The sequence below is a fragment of the Lutjanus erythropterus genome, chromosome 18 (genome assembly GCF_056507025.1).
Source record: "Lutjanus erythropterus isolate fLutEry1 chromosome 18, fLutEry1.hap2, whole genome shotgun sequence".
In the NCBI taxonomy this organism is placed as follows: Eukaryota; Metazoa; Chordata; class Actinopteri; order Lutjaniformes; family Lutjanidae; genus Lutjanus; species Lutjanus erythropterus.
In genome coordinates, this window is record NC_139334.1 from 36,408,238 (window position 1) to 36,426,417 (window position 18,180).

Here is an 18,180-nt window from a genome sequence, read left to right on the forward strand (position 1 = left end):
TACATTCACATTGCATCAGAAAACAGAGAAATGACACATAGTTTTTGTAACACACATCATACAGGTTCAGGGCCGCCCACACAAAGAATGCTAACAGTAACTCTAAGTACATTTAAAGATTAAGATAAGATAAGTACTGTTACATTACTAAAAAAAAAAATCACTTAATTCTTAAATAAAAATACAAAATATTAATCTCAAAGACTATGTTAATGTATTAGTTATACAGTTGATGTTTAATGCATAATTAATAACAGCATTCAATAAAAGAGGTGTTTGTTTCCACAGATTTCGGTCTGAATTCCTTCTGCTCTGTTCTGCTCAGTGCTCACAGTCATCTCTCCAAACTAGGGTTGTACATTTTTCTGCACTTTGCTTTGATTCAATAATCATTACTAATTTGATAGAAGATAAGATACAAAACACATTCTCACTTTCATTTTTTTATGTTTTTTTTATGTTTTTTTCCTCTTTTCATTTAAGTTTCCTTATTCAACAAATTGCTCCACCGGACAAAGCAATACAAGAAATACAGGGTTCAATTACTGACATTTCTACACTTTTGAATATGAATACATTTTTATGTGGTTAAATTCTTGATAGTGATCAGTCAATTAATGATTGATCATTAAAATCTTCACTCCAAACCTGTGCTGCTACATTGTTATTAATGTCATTGTTTCATCGGTTTGTGATCAGATCACCTTATCGGTTACTAAAATGCAGATGAAACGTTTGGACATTAGTTCAAATTGTATTCAGTACTCAGCTTTGACTGTAAAAGTTACCAAGTAGATTATATAGTGTAATGCATACTTAAGTATGGGTAAGAGTACAAACTTGAAAATATTCTTAAATTATAAGTAAGGACCTACTTAATTAAGTAATTTTAGTATTTGTAATTAGTTACTTTCACCCCTGACAACAATAATGAACAAGGGAACAACATCACTGGGATCACAGTCAGAGTAATTTGATGAACGAAAGCCAATCAAATCCATTTATATTTACTGGTGTCTTGGATAGAAGCATGTGGTGGTTCATCAGTGAGCTTCATTTCAGGGGTGTTCTTCTACAGAATATTGTTGCAGGAGTGCTCTTATGTAAGATAACTAATGGCATTTAGAACACACTTTTGACTTGGTCTACTCTAAAGTACTAAGTTATTGTGGTGTAAAACTTATTAAACACTTCAAAAGATGACAACTCTCCTATATCCTTTTTTTGTTTGTTTCTGCCCAGCATACAGCAGTAACAGGTCATCAGTTCAGGACAGATCAGTATCTGTTTTCCTACATTGACACTGACACAGCTGGAGGCCCACTGCCGACGAACACGGGGCTTCATTCAACAATGTCTTTGTCAGTTTTTTCTTTAATTTGAGCTAAGTTCTGATATATATACAGGTCATCTTCAATAATGACAGTCAGTGTGGGTCAAAATGCCATAACAGGCTATTTCATTACAACAAGGGTCACTAACATCAGTTATAAAAGGTTAAAAAGTAGAGGGTCAGCGAGTTAGCAGGGTGATGCACTGGAAGTATGCCAAACATAAATATATAAAAGATCATGGGTCTTAAGCTTGAGTCAGCCTGGGGTCAAGGTGTCTTTGTTTTTGTCTCACAGTCTTTATTTTTGTGAAATGATCTAACTTGCCTCACAGCAAGAAGGTCCTGAGTTCGATCCCCCAGCTCCCCAGCTGGGGCAGGGCCTTTCTGTGCGGAGTTTGCATGTTCTCCTCGTGTCTGCGTGGGTTCTCTCCGGGTTCTCCGGCTTCCTCCCACAGTCCAAAGACATGCATGCTAGGTGAATTGGTGACTCTAAATTGCCCGTAGGTGTGAATGTGAGTGTGAGTGGTTGTCTGTCTATGTGTTAGCCCTGCGATGAACTGGCGACTTGTCCAGGGTGAACCCCGCCTCTCACCCAATGTCAGCTGGGATAGGCTCCAGCAGCCCCGCGACCCTTACGGACTAAGCGGTTACAGAAAATGAATGAATGAATGATCTAACTTGAACAGACTCATCTATGAGCAAAATTAAGACTAGTCTAACACTTCAGACTAGTCTAAAATATCTTGATGAAACCGGCTCCAGATGGTCTTTATGAACTGGTACATTATATGTACATTGTTATATTAGGATGTCTGTGGAATATTTTAGTCAGATAGTCTGTGTGTGTTAGTAGGCTCCTCTGCCTCTTACACAGTGCATCCTGGGATACATTCCAGCACCCCAAGGCCCTGAGAAGGATCAGCAGGTATACAGAATACACTGATATATGGATGGATTATGGCAACGTGGTAAATCAGAGTAAATCTGCTGGTTTGGACACAATGTATAGGTACAATATGTATGTAACAGCATAGATGTTCATGTTTTATAGTTTAAGTTTGATGTGGTATTGTATTGTTATGATGAAAGAGGAATTACGCTGCATACATCTGCATAAACAGGGAAAATTGGTAGAAATAAAGTTTCAATTTGAGAAAATGATACTGAGAATTCAGCCAATCAAGTGAAGACGATTACCAATTCATATACCACACAGCAGGAACGATGAAAGCTGGTTAAAACAGACAAAACTCTTCAAATAGCTCAACACAATGACAAATAAATGTTATGAGCAGCTGTAATTAGTGTTTCTGACAGGAGAGTAATGTATGAGGTTATGAATCATCTCCAGTCAAACAGAAGCAGAGTTCAGTCAGCTCCTACTGCAGACAGACCTTGTTAATGTGGACAACAGTGACACTCAGTGACCCAGTTCTTTATTGCACCTCATGGAAAAAAAAAAAAAAAAAAAAAAGTTTTGTTCTTCTTTTCAGACTTTTTTTTAAATAAAACAAAACATGAAAGGAAGTTAGCAGTAGAAGTAGTTAATCAGTTGTTTATAAAATGTTTTTAAAAGTTTGCATGTGAATGATTAAAATAAGGGGAAATGTTAGCAGACATTTACATCCTGAAAGGGCAGCATATCTCAGGAGATACAGAGTGTAACTTGGAAACTAAAGGTCATATTTAGAAAAAAAATCAAGAAATTCATAATTGTAGTCTAGCGATTAATTCATTTTAAGTAATATTTATATATTTTCCTGTGGGTGATTCTGTGAGACGGGTGCCTTTTGAGTCATTTAGAGGTTGAATAAATCAAGAAGATTGATAAGTGTTGTCAGCTCCTCGCGACAGACTGAGACAAAACTGAGTTACAATGTGGTGAGTGGTGTGTAAACACATTGCTAATTCAGCCATGTCACAATGATTCAATAAAACTTGTGAAAGTGTTGAATGTGAAGTGGTTGAAAATTAAATTTTGCTGTATTACAGTAGATTCTTTCCTAAACAAAGGTTTACTATAATTTATTCATATAAGAGTTGAACCATCAAGCCTGACAATCTCAATCTGACAATAAAAATAATGAAATATAGGTAAGAAAAGATGCTGACCTTTTCCTTTCTTTGCAGCATGTCATTTCAAAGACTTGTGTGATTTCACTTCCTCAATTCTGATAGCACAGGGCCTGATCCATTATTTTTATAGATAAATGGTATGGTGTGACGGTGGTGGAAAACAAACTGGGTGACGTGTAAAAATATTGCAAATCATAATTCATGTAATTATTTCAGAAAAAAACACAATTTAGGTCAAGAGGACAAACATGATCCTATTAGGCAGAACAAACTGGTTTTAATTACAATTTGTATTTGTTTGTTTTTTCAGTGAAAAGCTAATGATGATCATTGGGGACATGCAACATGCTGGTGTGTATGTATATGCACATAGTTTTGCAGTAAAATAGATTTTGAGGTGTCTGAAACTCTTGGGGACTTAAAGGGCTCTGAATTCAGAGAATGACCCTGCACATTTAAGGGTTAAAAGAAGGACACTTCTCGGTGGATAAAAAGCGGGACGTTATAGATATTTCGGTGCATGCAATCCAACAGGAAAATTGGTGTCAGAATTATTTTTAAAAATAACTTATCTTTTTTATTTACCAGTTTTCATGTAGAAAAGGTTAACTAGTAAAACATATCTTATCTGCAATGCAATGTGCTTAATTTACTCACTTGTATTTTCTGTTTGCAAACAAAATATGTTCGTCAAACTCACCGTTTGGTTTGTTTTTAGTTTTGTTTTTTTTTTGTCATGGGATCACGTGACCGTTCAGGGACGTGGTCATGTGACGCACAGAAGGCGTGAGCGTGCACACAGCAGCCAGAGCGCGTGAGCTGAGCTCGGTGTGTCAGGATGTACAGACCGTCTGTGCTAGTTTTATTTGTAGGTGTGTTTGTAAGTCTGTCCCGCTGTCAGTCTTACGTCCTGGACGATGGACAGGGTGTAGGCAGAGTCTTCGATGGAGTCGGAGGTCTGAGCGGCGGAGGGGTGAGTTCACACTCTGTCTGTCTGTCTACTTCCTGGTCCGATACCGTTACTGTTCACAGGAAGACGGACTGTTAAAGTTAGCTGTTGACCCTCTGCTCATGTATTATTCTGTCTCCTGGTTCCTTCAGGCGACGTCTCGTTTGTTGGTGAATTATGCAGAGCCGTACCGCAGCCAGATATTAGACTTCCTGTTTAAAGTAAGTTAGGATTCACTCATTCATCCAGTCCTGTGTGTGAGTCCTGTGTGTCAGTGCTGTGTGTCAGTGCTGTGTGTGAGTCCTGTGTGTCAGTGCTGTGTATCAGAGCACTTGGAGACTCACTGTTGTGTCTGTGCTGCTCTTCAGCCAAACTTTGGAGCTTCTCTGCACATTCTGAAGGTGGAGATCGGAGGAGACGCTCAAACTACTGGTGAGTCACATGTAGGAACATCTAAATTTGTTTGACTTCATTTAAGGGACTAAATGTCGCTCAGCTTGTGGTGTTCAAAGAGCCGAAAAAAAGGAAAGAAAAATACATTTGAAAAATTCAACAGCAATGTCTCTTTTCAGAAACCATGACTTAAAACTTAAAACAATCCACAGACCTTATTGTGAGAGGTTTCACTATTTTCTTTATACTTAACAACAGCTGCATCACTGCTCAGAAGGAAGTGTGTATCTACTCATGGACGAGAGGTTAGAGCTCAGCTGAGGAGAACACCAGTTATGTGATGAATTGAGTAAAGAAAATGAGTCAAAGGTCTCTGATTTCAGCTTCTTAAATGTGAATATTTTCTGGTGTCTTTACTCCTCTCTGATGGTAAACTGTATATCTCTGAGTTGTGGACAAAATAGTTGATGTTTGAGGACATCATCTCGGACTTGCGGAAACACTGAATCACTGTTTCCTCTGGGCCCGCAGCCCTGCATGTTTTAGATGTTTCCCTGCTCCAACACACCTGATTCAAATGATCAGCTCATCATGAATCAGGTGTGTTTGAGCAGGGAAACATCTAAAACATGCAGGGCAGTGAGCTCTGAGGACCAGGATAGAGGAAACACTGCTGATCAACATTTTTCATTTTCTGACATTTTATGGACCAAACAACTAATTGATTAATGAAGAAAATAATAAACAGATTAATTGATGATGAAAACATTTGTTAGTTGCAGCCCTACAATTAATCACCTGACTGACACATCGATTGGCTTGGTCTAATTAGTTTCAGCTCTAACATTTAGTTGTACATACATTAAAGGTTGATAGTACACCTTACATGACTTTAAAATATATAAACTGAAATAATGTAGTAATACAACAGAATGCAATCAATGTGTAATGGGGTTGTGTCAGCATGCTGTTACTTCCAGATGTTGAGAGTAGTGTAGTAAGAGTGTTTCATCAGGGCCATGGATAAAGTCTGGATACACTGATAATTTAATAAATAATAAATGTAATAACTGTGTTCCACTGTTTCATGTTTATGATGTTACATTGGACTGTTATTATAATAATTTTTCATAGATGGAACGGAGCCGTCACACATGCACTATGAGAATGATGAGAACTACTTCAGAGGGTACGAGTGGTGGCTCATGAAAGAGGCCAAGAAGAGGAACCCAAATATCACACTCATAGGTGAGAACGTACAGTGGAACATCTTGTGCCCTACATTCCAACAAACAGCTGCTACAGTAAACATCACATGAGGATGTGATGCTACGACACTGAGATCAATTAATGATAAAGTTATGATGTCATTACCTCTGGAAACAGACATCAAAACCCCTGACTGCATTTACCATATTGGCTTTTTTGAATACATGCTGGTTGCAGATGTGACTCAAACATCTGGATTGACAGGTTTAAGCCTCATTGCTTCATCAAAGACTTGAAGCAAACTCAAAGATAGAATCAGTAGGATTTGTCTCAGTTGTTCATAAAGGTACAAGAAAGATACCAGGATGTCAAATACCAACAGTCTGAGTTGGTAAAGTGTTCTGAGCAGCAAAATAATGAGAAAATTAAGGAAACGCAGGCAGAGGGCTGCAGGATCTGTGTAGATACAGACACCAACACACACTGACAGTGGGTCAGACGTGCTGATTGAAAGGGGTTTGTATGAGTATATACTTTGTTATTAAAGAAACACTCAAGACAAGCATGTATCATTTAATGCTGACATAGACTGAGTAAAGTCAAGGCAGTGACTGTGTATGAATAAAGGAGTAAAAGAGTTACAGACATGACTGATGGAGGTGACCAGCCTTTTTGCCTCCACTGCAAAGAATCAAACATGTTCGTGTCCATGTGGAGTTCATGTTTCCATCACTGCTGATCAGAGCTGGAGCTGATACTGTGACCACTGCACAGTCTTTTGGCCTGGAACTGAATGCAGATTGTACCTTTTTCCCAGTGAAGCCCAGAGCCAGATGTCAGTGTGTGTTGATGGGGTTTCTATCCAGTGTAAAAGGGGCTTTAGTTTGACGTTGTATATTTGTGGTACAAATCACAACTCGTGCTTCGCATGTGTGTGTTGGTGTGTGTGTTGATGCAGGTTTACCCTGGGCGTTTCCTGGTTGGGTGGGCCATGGTGAGAACTGGCCCTATGACTTCCCAGACATCACTGCAGCATATGTGGTCAACTGGATCCTCGGCGCCAAGCAGTACCATGACCTGGACATTCAGTATGTTGGGGTGTGTATGCATTTACTTCTAATTGAATCTAACACCTGTTCAAGCTCCATGCTGTGTGTAGTACAACTGCCTATTTCTATCAATATTATTATTGTTATTTGCTAATTATAATACTGTTATTAGGTTAATGTACAACTTGAGTCATGTTGAAATAAATTAGACAAATGTTACTAAACTATCAGTAATAACATTGTACTCACCAGATCAATTACTATTTTCAAACATGGTGACATCACAATGAGCAGTCAGCTGATCAGACAGGACACCCACTGATTAGTCAAACTTATTCTGAATTGGGGAAAAAAAGGCGAGTGGTAAAACTATCACTGAACTAGTTTGACCCATCAGCTGTAGACTGTGAGTGTAAGCCTGCCATTAGCCGTCAGTTTCAGCCCGTATTCTCCCTCCATTCTGCGATCCTGTGCATACTGTTTTCCAAATCAACCTCTGAGCTAGAAACCTACACGCTGAAAATGGAAAGTTATCCAACATGGTCACTAATGTTAAAAATATAAGCAAGCTATGAGCTGTTACTTTTTTTTGCAGGGGTTTATTCATTTTAATGCCATCGTAGGTTTCCAACAAGGACGATCTGGGCTAGGACACTCTAGGAGACATTAAACTGTAAAATTAGACTCTAAGACTGATAAATAACCTGCCTTTTCCTCAAGACCTGTTACTCTGACATCATTGCACAATCATTCAGCTACTGCACCCGTTTTTCCCTGTAATTTGTTTAATGAGGATGCCTGTACAAACAATTAATGTGTTATCTCCTCAATTATTTTGCTAACATTTGTCAAACACTCAAGATGACTCTTTGCTCAATAGTCAGCTGAACACGCTCACACACACACACACACACACACACACATATTAACTCACAGAATGTGGAGTGGGACTGATACAGGCACGTCTCTCTGTCATCACACTCACACTGTAATGAAGTGAAGACCAGAGGTTGTAAAATGCACAATCAAAACTATTTGGTTAGAATCAAAAATGAAAGTCGTTATGTAGACTTAAATGAGTAGTCAGCTGTTTGGCCAGCGCTCATGGATGGTTGACGCTTCATGCATATACCTGTGTGTGGTGGCCACCTCACTAAACTGCCGTGCCTGAAACGCCTGTGGTGTCCACACAGGCTGTGTTTCTGTTGCACAGCTGCTGCTGCTGAGAGCCTTATCTTTCTGCAGACTTTTGAAGAGTAGAAAAAGTTGTAATCACAAGGCAATCAATGATTTTCCCCCTCACTCAGACAAAGATGGAAGGAGGGAGAGAGAAAGAGAAATAAGAGAAAAAGCAAAACCCTGCGCCAGATTTTTTCGTGTCTTTGACATAAATTACAGATACAGACAGAGACAGAGATTGAAACTGAAGTGAGAGGTGTCATGATGTTGATATAATGTTGATATGACTGTTAACAGATCATTTTACTGTGTATTTCTGCTGAGAACTGCATGTATCATGCAGAAAAAATAAGCGAGCCTCAAGTTGAAGTGTGTCTGCAGCCCCGCATGTGCTGCTCATGCAGGCTGTGTAGCTGCTCTAACATGTTAATATAGACGCCAAAACATTTTTTTTCCTATAGCAAAATGATAATGGTTTTGCAAGATCAAACTGCCACCATGTACAGACCAATTGCCTCATTCAACTTTTAGCTGTGTGCTCACTGTTTGTCTGTACAATGAGGGATTATTATTGACAGTGGTCAGAAAATCTGGATGAATTTATTGTCTTTTTTACAGCCTGATTGTTTAACTGCTGCTTGTTTCATGTAGCAAGTTCACCCAGTGTTCATAGATTTCATCACTTAACGTCGGTATTGGGCTGAACAATTCTGAAGAAATATCTAATTGCAGTTATTTTGACTGATATTAGAGGAAATTATGCTTATGCTTCATCATTATTCTCAGTTTCATTGAAAAACACTTCAAAACAATTATGGTGTGTTATTTTCTTCAGGGATCTGTACTAAACAAAGATGTTTTCTGAAGTCTAAAGAATGATGTGTTGGCCAGGACGCCTCTGCAGCACCACAATATTTCATTTTAAAATGGTATTTTGACCCATATTTCACCTTTAACAAATAGTACACATCCTACAATTTGCAAAATTTCAGTAGACCATATTGCGATTTCTATTAAATTTCAGTTAATTTGTCAGGCCTACTTTGGTGAGTGCAGTGTTGTCATCGTCAGTAGGAATATTGGCCAGAACTACGATATTTGTGATTAACATGGAATAATTTTTGAAGCTCTTTAGCATGAAAACATTGAACAAGTTAATGCTGAATTGATGGTTTGTTTCCACAGCAGATTACAGTTGAACAGGGACCCATTTTCTCTGTAACTAAAATTATTTCCATCTGTTCAGATTTGGAACGAGCGAAACTTTGACAGCAAGTACATCAAGGTAAGCCTAACATCTTATCCCTCTCTGTATTGTCATTGATTTGACTGACAAATGTGCATTCTGGGTAATCAGTGAATGAAAGGAGAAAAACAGCCACCAACATTGAGTTGTGCCCACAAGAGAGCTGCGGTTTGACTCTCAGTGGTTGAGATGATTTTTCATTTTAGCCGTGTTCCTCTGAGAGCATGTCTCTGTTGCCAAGGTGCTCCGGGACACGCTGGATAAAGTCGGTCTAACTGATGTTGGCATCATCGCGGCAGACGGTGATTGGAGCATCGCTGGTTCTATGATCGTTGACCCGTACCTTTATGATTCTGTTCAGGTGATTGGGTGAGTACAGTCGCTCTGAAGCCATGAAAATAAAAATCTTACTGCAGTTCATTTGACCTAATGGAAAGATGTGAAGTTTCACCACTGCAGGGCAGGTTGATCCCTCACAACTGAGTGACTAAGCATGTGATGCTCAGACGGTGACACGTCCACTGCATTTGTGTGCGTCTTCACGTCAAACAGCTGTTGAGTTGAGCTTGTGTCTTCTTTCCTATAAATGTCACTGCTGTGCTGGATCAGAGCTGAATGTTTGTGGCTGTTTTTCTGTTGGTCTTGAAGAGTAAAAACAGTTCAATCACATACTAACTTGATACGTTGCATATGTGCATGCTCCTGTGTAGTACACCCATGTGCATGAGATAGTATTTTCCTATAAAGCATGACATCACTATAATTAGCTCACTTTTTTGATTCATTAAACTGTACAGTGTACTGCTGCCATCATATAAAAACACACAAAATACAATGTTGCACTTTTTCTCGAGTGGTTTTAAAGTTGCACTAATCAATAATATTATGCCCAAGATGGCAGACAAAGTAGCTGATGAACAAAGTCAAGTATTTAGCAGCTAAAGAGACAGATATTTTCCTCAGGAGTTCAGAACAGAATTGTGCTAAAAGGAGGGAATGGTGGAGTTATCAGTTGCCCCATCTGAAAACACTTCACACTTGGTAGCAAGTGGTCAAAACATCGGTTAATGCAGCTTTAAAGTCAGTTTTCTTCCAAATAAAGTGCTTTTTGGTGTGTGTGTTTACATGGTGGCAGCAAATACTGTGAAGGCAGACAAAGTCAAAATGGTGACAGCCATGTGTTCCTCTGCTCTCTGTCTTGCTGTGTGGCTGTGATTGGCTGTCCCAGCTGCTGCGGTACACTCTGGATAAGAGTGGTCTGGAGGGGGTCAGGATCATAGCCAGTGACAACCTGTGGCAGCCCATTACTCTGTCTCTGCTGCTAGACCCTGAACTCAGCTCAGCTGTAGACGTCATAGGGTAGGAGCCCCTCTGTGCAGGGTGTTTGCATGCACTCCCTCTGTCACCGCCTGCAGTTGAATGTAGTCTTTATCTGCATCACATGACGTACCGTATTAACAGTAGTAATCTGCCTGTGAACATAGTGTTTGCTTGTGTGTGTGTGCATGAGCATCATTTTGTGTTCTTACATGTTTGTGGTTTTCAAGCTACTAGGTAAGCATTAATCATATTTTCTGTGTCTGATTCTGATCAGTGTTCTGTTTGTAGTGTGGTGCACCTCTGTCTGTCTGTGTTCTATGTGTAGAACAACACATGAAATATGCTTAGTGTCGATTTTGAAATACTGTAAAGTAAAAGTAACATATTTTAAAGTTAATACTTACAAGGATAAATGGATTTATTCAAAACTTCTGCCTTCTTGTACCATGTAAAGAAATGTGTGTTTGACATTTTGAGATACCAGTGTGATACCATTCATAGGCATCATTTGAAACCATTATTTTCTCAGTTTTATACATGCTGAAGTTAGTGCTCTCTGCTGATAGGACAGCATATTCTTTTGTACTGTTCTTGCATTAGCAAAATTTGGCACCCAAATGTTAGCAGACCTATTATTTTCTTGTCATATCGACCTTGTGTCCTGGGTGTTGTATGTGTGATGTTCAGGGCCCACTACCCAGGCACCATCACAGTGAAGGACGCCCTGAAGACTCAGAAGCAGCTGTGGTCATCAGAGGACTACAGCACATTCAACGATGATGTGGGAGGAGGCTGCTGGGCTCGGATCCTCAACCAGAACTACGTCAACGGACTCATGACTGCGTAAGGAAATACATGTGAACGGGTTTCATCAAATACTCTATTTGATGAACCGGAAATGTATTTTTCTAATTACTTTAAAGGGACAGTTCATCCACAAAATCAAAAGTACATATTTTTCCCGTGGCCTGTAGTGCTATTTATCTATCTAGAGTTTTTTTGGTGTGAGTTGCAGAGTTTTGGAGATACCAGCTGTAGAGATATCTGCCTTCTCTCCAATATAATGGGACTTGATGGCACTCAGCTTGTGGTGCTCAAAGCACCCACAAAAAAATTCATCAGAAAAATTCAAAACCAGTGTCTCTTTCCAGAAATCATGACCTGGTTACTCAAGTTAAACCACAGACCTTTTTGTGAGCAGTTTCATGTAGATATAGATCATATAAATTCTGGTAGACATAGAGAGGAAATGGCTCCTATGTGAAACTCACAACAAGGTCTGTGGATTATCTTGAGGATCCGGGTCATGAGTGCCATTTAGTCCCATTATACTGAAGAGAGTTAGTTTGCCGACAGTTTGTACAGCCAATATCTGCAATCACACCAAAACAGTACAGATGGACTACAGGCCAGAGGAAAAATATGTATTTTTGATTCTGAGGTGAAGTGTCTCTTTAAGTCATTTGTTCAATTTTTAACTTGTATTGGAGAAAAGTTCAAACTTGTGCAAGAACTTGAACAAAATCAACTGGTTTTAAATGCACAAAAAATCAAATATTTCATGTTTTAGGTAAAAAAAAAAAAATCATAAATCACAGTGAGGTTGTGTGTGACTGTAAGTATGAAAGTCTTGATTTCAGTCCCTGTGTGCAGCCGTCTGGTTGATGACTGTGACTCTTCTTGCAGCACCATCTCCTGGAACCTGGTGGCCAGCTACTATGAGGAGCTGCCGTTCGGGAGAGACGGGCTCATGACAGCTGAGGAGCCCTGGAGCGGTCACTATGTGGTGGAGTCTCCAATCTGGATCACAGGTCTGCATCACATCCTGCACTGAGAGAGTGATACTATGTAAATATGAGACATGTTCTTTCTGTTTATCTTAACAACACAGGAGACTGTCAAACAGGATATTACACTCTCCAAGTTGCAACTGAAATTAATGCCAGTGGACAGCCTTACAACCCCGATTCCAAAGAGGTTGAGGTGGTGTGTGAAACAGTAAATAAGGACAGAATGTAATCGTTTGCACAAACTTTAATTTTCATCAGTGTATAATCCCCTAAATAAGAATCATTGTGTTTTGTTATCTTACAATGAGCCCTTTATCTCTACAGAGGACATGGCTCCTCTTCAGTGGACATGTCACACTGCCATGTTTCTACAGTAGCCCAGAACAGACAAACCAAACACAGAGCGAGACTGAGATTAGGGGTTTGCAGTCTGTTTGCTGACCAATAAATGCCACTAAGTCCTACACACTGTCCCTTTAAGAGCATGTGTGTCTGTCAGAGGATTTTACTAAAATAATCAGGCTCATTACACCAGTAAAGGAAGCTGTTCATTTTAAAATGCTTTTGTGTATAAGTGCAGTTTCACTAAGACACATCTCCAGGGAAAAAGTTTAAAAGTACATTACATACATAACAAGATCATGATGCACTTTCATTGTCATGCTGAGCAGTGTTGGCTTTATCAATTCTGAACAGCTGAAATGATTTCAGAATATAATATAATATATAATAAATATGTAATATGAATAAAATATCTAGTTTGGAATGGTAGGGCACATACTGAATTTATCCATTAATAAAAATCAAAACTTTTAGGGTTATGGTTCTGTTGATTTTTTTTTTTTTTTTTTAAACTTTTCCCTATGGTATCAGAAATTATATTAAATATCAGTTATTTTATTTTTTTCAAGATAGTGTATCCAGTATGGAGACAACACTATTGGGATCCCTTTTTGACCATAATAATAATAGCCAATAAAAAAATATTGTTGGTAAATAGAAAATATCAAAATAAACTGCTGCAAACTCAGCTGACTTTACTGTGAATTTATTTGGTGTGATCAACATATTTTGCCCATGGCGTCTTCAGGGTCACTCAAAAAGTTGTTGTTTTGTATTCATTATTTCTCATTTCTTCAGTGACTTTTCTAGTATTGCTTGGCCAGAACTGCAGCTCTGCAGCCTGTTTTAGAGATCTCTGTAAGATAATGAAGCCTTCACATGAGGCCGTCTCAGTGGCTTATGTGTTCAGGCACCAAACAGAGATGTTAACATTTTGTTATCAGCATCTGTTTCATTTAAAAAAAAGAAAAACTGTCCAATTTTGCACTGTATTATTTTCCTTCCAGCCCACACCACACAGTTCACCCAACAAGGATGGACCTACCTGCAGACTGTTGGACATCTGGCACGAGGTGGAAGTTATGTAGCCCTGACTGATGGGAAGGGAAACCTCACTGTTGTCATAGAAACCATGGTAAATTAGGCTTTCCTATTTTGATGCTTTACTTTTTGCTTCTAATGTTTTCATCTTCTATAATTTGAAATAATCATTTAAAAATGATAAGTGTTGACATGAAGCTGCAGCAGATGTACTGCAGTTACACTTCAGACTCTTCTGGAGATGTTTGAACGTGTTTTTTTTTCCTTCACAGACTCATGATCATTCGGTGTGCATAAGACCTCCACTCCCCCCCTTCAATGTGACGTCCCAGAATGCAACTTTCCAGCTTAAGGGATCATTTGTAAGTTTCCCTGAGGTCTTCATCATACTTTTGAAAGGTAGCCAGTGATACTTGTCTTATTCACACTGATTTGTTTTTCCTCTGTAGGCCTCCATCAAGGAGTTCCAAGTGTGGCGCTCTCAGTTTAACTTCCAGACAAAGAAGCCGTCCTTCTTTGAGAAACTGACTCCACTGAAGGTAGAAGAACAGGACAGTTCAAAGAGAACAGATTGACCCTGCACCATACAACACATGTAACACAATTTTATTTGTTTATATGCTTCTGATGATTTTAGGTTTTAGATGGATCAGTCAGCTTAAATCTGGCTGAAGATGAGGTTTACACATTAACCACAATTACAACAGGACAGAAGGGCAGTTACCCAGACCCTCCTCCCTCTGCTCGCTTCCCCAAAGTCTACAAAGACAACTTTGATGTCCGTAAGTACAGCAGGCACACAACCCAAATTATTTTTGGCATGTTTGACCACAGAATTCTGAAAGTACTATCAATAGTATAATAGAGTACCCAAGACAAGGAAATTATAGATAGAGACAGATGGTCACTGTACACAATCAAAATCCAACTTAACTTATATTACACATAAAAGGGCATCTTTGCTATTTTCCCACCTGAATCTGTTTTCCCTTGTTGTTGTTTCTAAGTGACTAAAGGAGACAACAATTTTTGAAGCTGCTCCAGTATTGAGTGAGGAGCTGCAGCCATCAGCTGTGAAACAGGCTGCACTGGAATCCTTATGGCCAACTGTGTTTCATCAAAGTGTGTCCACTAAAAGAGCTTGTTTTTGCTACTAACAGGCTCAGATTGTTCTGACAATTGTGTCTGACAATATTATGGAAAAGACTTCTGCAGAGAAAGACATTTTGTTAAAGAGGAAGATCATTTTTGTTTAACCAGAAACAACTGTTTAGTGCTCACTACAGACTTCCTGATCCTTGACCAAACCAGAGTTGATGATTGGTAGGAAAAGTGGACAGACAAACCAAGATGGTTTTCTGAGTTTTATTGCATTTCTATCAGATTTGAGCTAAATGTGTATTGCAATGATAAAATTAGTGTTTCTATAAAGGGAGTTTGGCAAGAGCAATAAAACCACTGTTACTGGTTGAACAAAATATATCTTCCTCTTTAACAAAAGGCTCTGTTTTTTAGGGATCCTTTCCATAATGTTGTCAGACACTTGGAATAACAGCCTGTCAGTGAAAACAAGCTCAGTTTCACTTTTGATGGCCGCAGCGCTCCTCCTCAGTACTGGACCAACTTCAAAAATTGCTGTTCTTTTTAGTCACAAGTGCAATAGCTGATGTTTTCCTGACCAACTGAAACAAACCAGGGAGAATAAAAGTCATGATGCTAAGTTTAATTTCATTTAGAAAAGAGTTCATTTTTTGTGAGAAGTCAGTGAAAAGTCATTAAATGGGAAGAGAGGGCCATAGTGCAAACCATGTGATAATGTGTTATATCAAGAATTATTTTGATCTAAACTATGAGCTTTCTCAAAATTTCCAACAGTTTTATGTAGTTCTTGTATTTCCACATGTACTCTGAGCTGATGTCTTCCAAAGACTGGAGAAAAATGGCCTAAATAACCTCCACCCATCTTCTCCGTCTGTGTAGGAAACCCTCCATTCTCTGAGGCTCCAGACTTTGCTGACCAGACAGGAGTGTTCGAGTACTACGTGAACCTGACTGACCCCGGACCTCATGTCTTCACGTTACGGCAGGTTCTCACTGAGAGGCCCGTCACCTGGGCCGCTGATGCTGACCAGACCGTCAGTGTCATAGGAGACTATAAGTGGTGAGGCCACACCACCTTTAAGACTTGATTTTCACTGAGAATGTAACTATACAACAAACTTAACTGTCTAAATAGTGCCAGATTCTAATCGATATCAACACACTGTTCTGTTGTTGTGCTCTAGGCAGAACCTGAAGGTGACTTGTGATGTCTTCATGGAGAGCATTAAGACAGGTGGTGTGTTCATAGCAGCCAGGGTGGATAAAGGAGGCCAGTCCATCCGCAGCGCTAGAGGAGTCTTCTTCTGGGTGTTTGTAGATGGAACATACAAGGTCACCAATGATCTCGGTCAGTAGTATTACCTTCTTCATTGGTATTTTCATGGAATTAGATGACAATAGGGTTGGGCGATATGTTAAGATTTTCCCATTAGTGATTGGCGATACATTCCTGTCCCACCTCCACTCATCCTCTCGAGTCACAGCTGGGAAAATCAAGTGACCAACAAGTTCACTGCGTTATGTGCACTGCATATGTTCACTATGTTCAATAATATAAACAAACTAAACTTGCTCTGTGTCAATAAATTAAACATTCTCACACCTATTTTCCTTATTAAACAGAAAAGTACAACTGCTCACCTTCTGAATTCAAGTTTCTACGTTTTACCGAGCTAAGACGAGCTTCATTGGCTTGTTATCTCCTCATAAAACTTGCTTAATTCAAACTGCTGTACCCCTCATTGATGTGTGTTGGACTGTTTTGTTGTCTTCCTTCCTTCCTGTGGACAGCTGGACAGACTGTGCTTGCAGAGGGACGGTCTGGTACCCGAGCGTATGGCTGGTACACTCTATCACTCACTGTGGAAGTAAGTAGAGACTTCAGATACTGCTTGTTTTGGAAAGGTTTTGTGTCCCACTCAAACCTTGTGCTTTTGGCACCTCATCTTGATGATGAATGCAGAGTTGCAGGGAGGAGAGAACAACAGCTCGACTGAATCCAAATACCATGAAGTTTGATGACTGATGACTTAGAGATTAGACTTTTAGTTCATGTACTTTGAGCTGCAGCACTCTTCCTTAGTACTGGGACAATCGATGACATCCTCAAATGTAAGAGGAGTAATGAAACCAGGAAATATTCACATTCTCATTTTCAATTTTGACATTGTTTTCTTAAAATAATACTCACACCAATTAGTTGATGACTTATTATTGATGAATAAAAATTAACTGATGACTTGTTGCAACTCTAATAGGAAGCCAAGTTTACTTACAGACAGGTGTTTAATTTCAAACATGAAACTGCTTTCCTTTCATTTGTCTCCCTGTTTATAGCAACATTTAAACATTTCCTCCAGCTGTAAGGTGCTGGAAAAGCTTGAAAATGCTGAATGAAAAATGCTTAAATTTGACTTCAGAAAAGGTGGAGGAACTTGTAGTTAATTCCAGCTGGTAACGTGTATTTTTTAAGATTTTGTCACCTCTGCAGGAAAAAAAAATGTCCTCCCCTTGCCTGGCACTAATTCTGAACCCTCACTTTTAATTTGAACTAGACGTTCCTGTGTGTATGTAGTAAAGTGTAACGTGTCTCTCTACAGGGCCAGTATGCATCAGGACAGCTGAATGGATACCCCCTGTGGAAGAACGCTGTGGTTCTGACACCACACAACGGCTGGGCTGCCATAGGAACACACTCATTTGAACTGGCTCAGTTCGATAACTTTGCTGTGGTGGCGGCATGATAATTTCTTTGTGAGATTCATTTACACTATGCTGTGAATATTGTGATTAATTTATTGTTCTGATCAATGTATTGGTAACACTTGACTGTGCTTTAAGATTTAAGGGGCCATGTGTGCACATAATGTAACATGATGCACTGCACCCTGGAGGTTTTCTGACTGATACAACTGTAAATAATTTTGCACTTCATCATTTTTATGAAATAAAAGATTTTTTAAATAATTTGTTTTTGAAAAAAAAAACTGCTTTGTAACACTTTAGAATTGTGTTTAGTAAGATCTGAAATCAGAAATGTACCCAGAAAAGTCTAACTGTGGCTATTATTGTTTCATCTGTTTGAGAGCTAGTGAGAGAGCGGTGGAATGTAATTAAGTATATTTACTCAAGTACTGTACCTCAGAACAAAT

General features: G+C 39.1%; 1 protein-coding gene across 1 annotated transcript; it reads left to right on the forward strand.

Moving 5' to 3' along the window:
• Positions 1-4,349: 4,349 nt before the first annotated feature.
• galcb (galactosylceramidase b) lies at positions 4,350-17,992 on the forward strand. The gene is made up of 16 exons (XM_084741921.1): positions 4,350-4,579; positions 4,727-4,790; positions 5,886-5,999; positions 6,919-7,058; positions 9,435-9,473; positions 10,663-10,793; positions 11,442-11,597; positions 12,441-12,565; positions 13,894-14,021; positions 14,200-14,289; positions 14,377-14,466; positions 14,565-14,709; positions 15,908-16,088; positions 16,213-16,376; positions 16,820-16,896; positions 17,629-17,992. The coding sequence occupies exons 1-16, from the start codon at positions 4,481-4,483 to the stop codon at positions 17,770-17,772; spliced, it is 1,887 nt and encodes a 628-aa protein (XP_084598047.1). The 5' UTR covers positions 4,350-4,480; the 3' UTR covers positions 17,773-17,992.
• Positions 17,993-18,180: the final 188 nt, after the last annotated feature.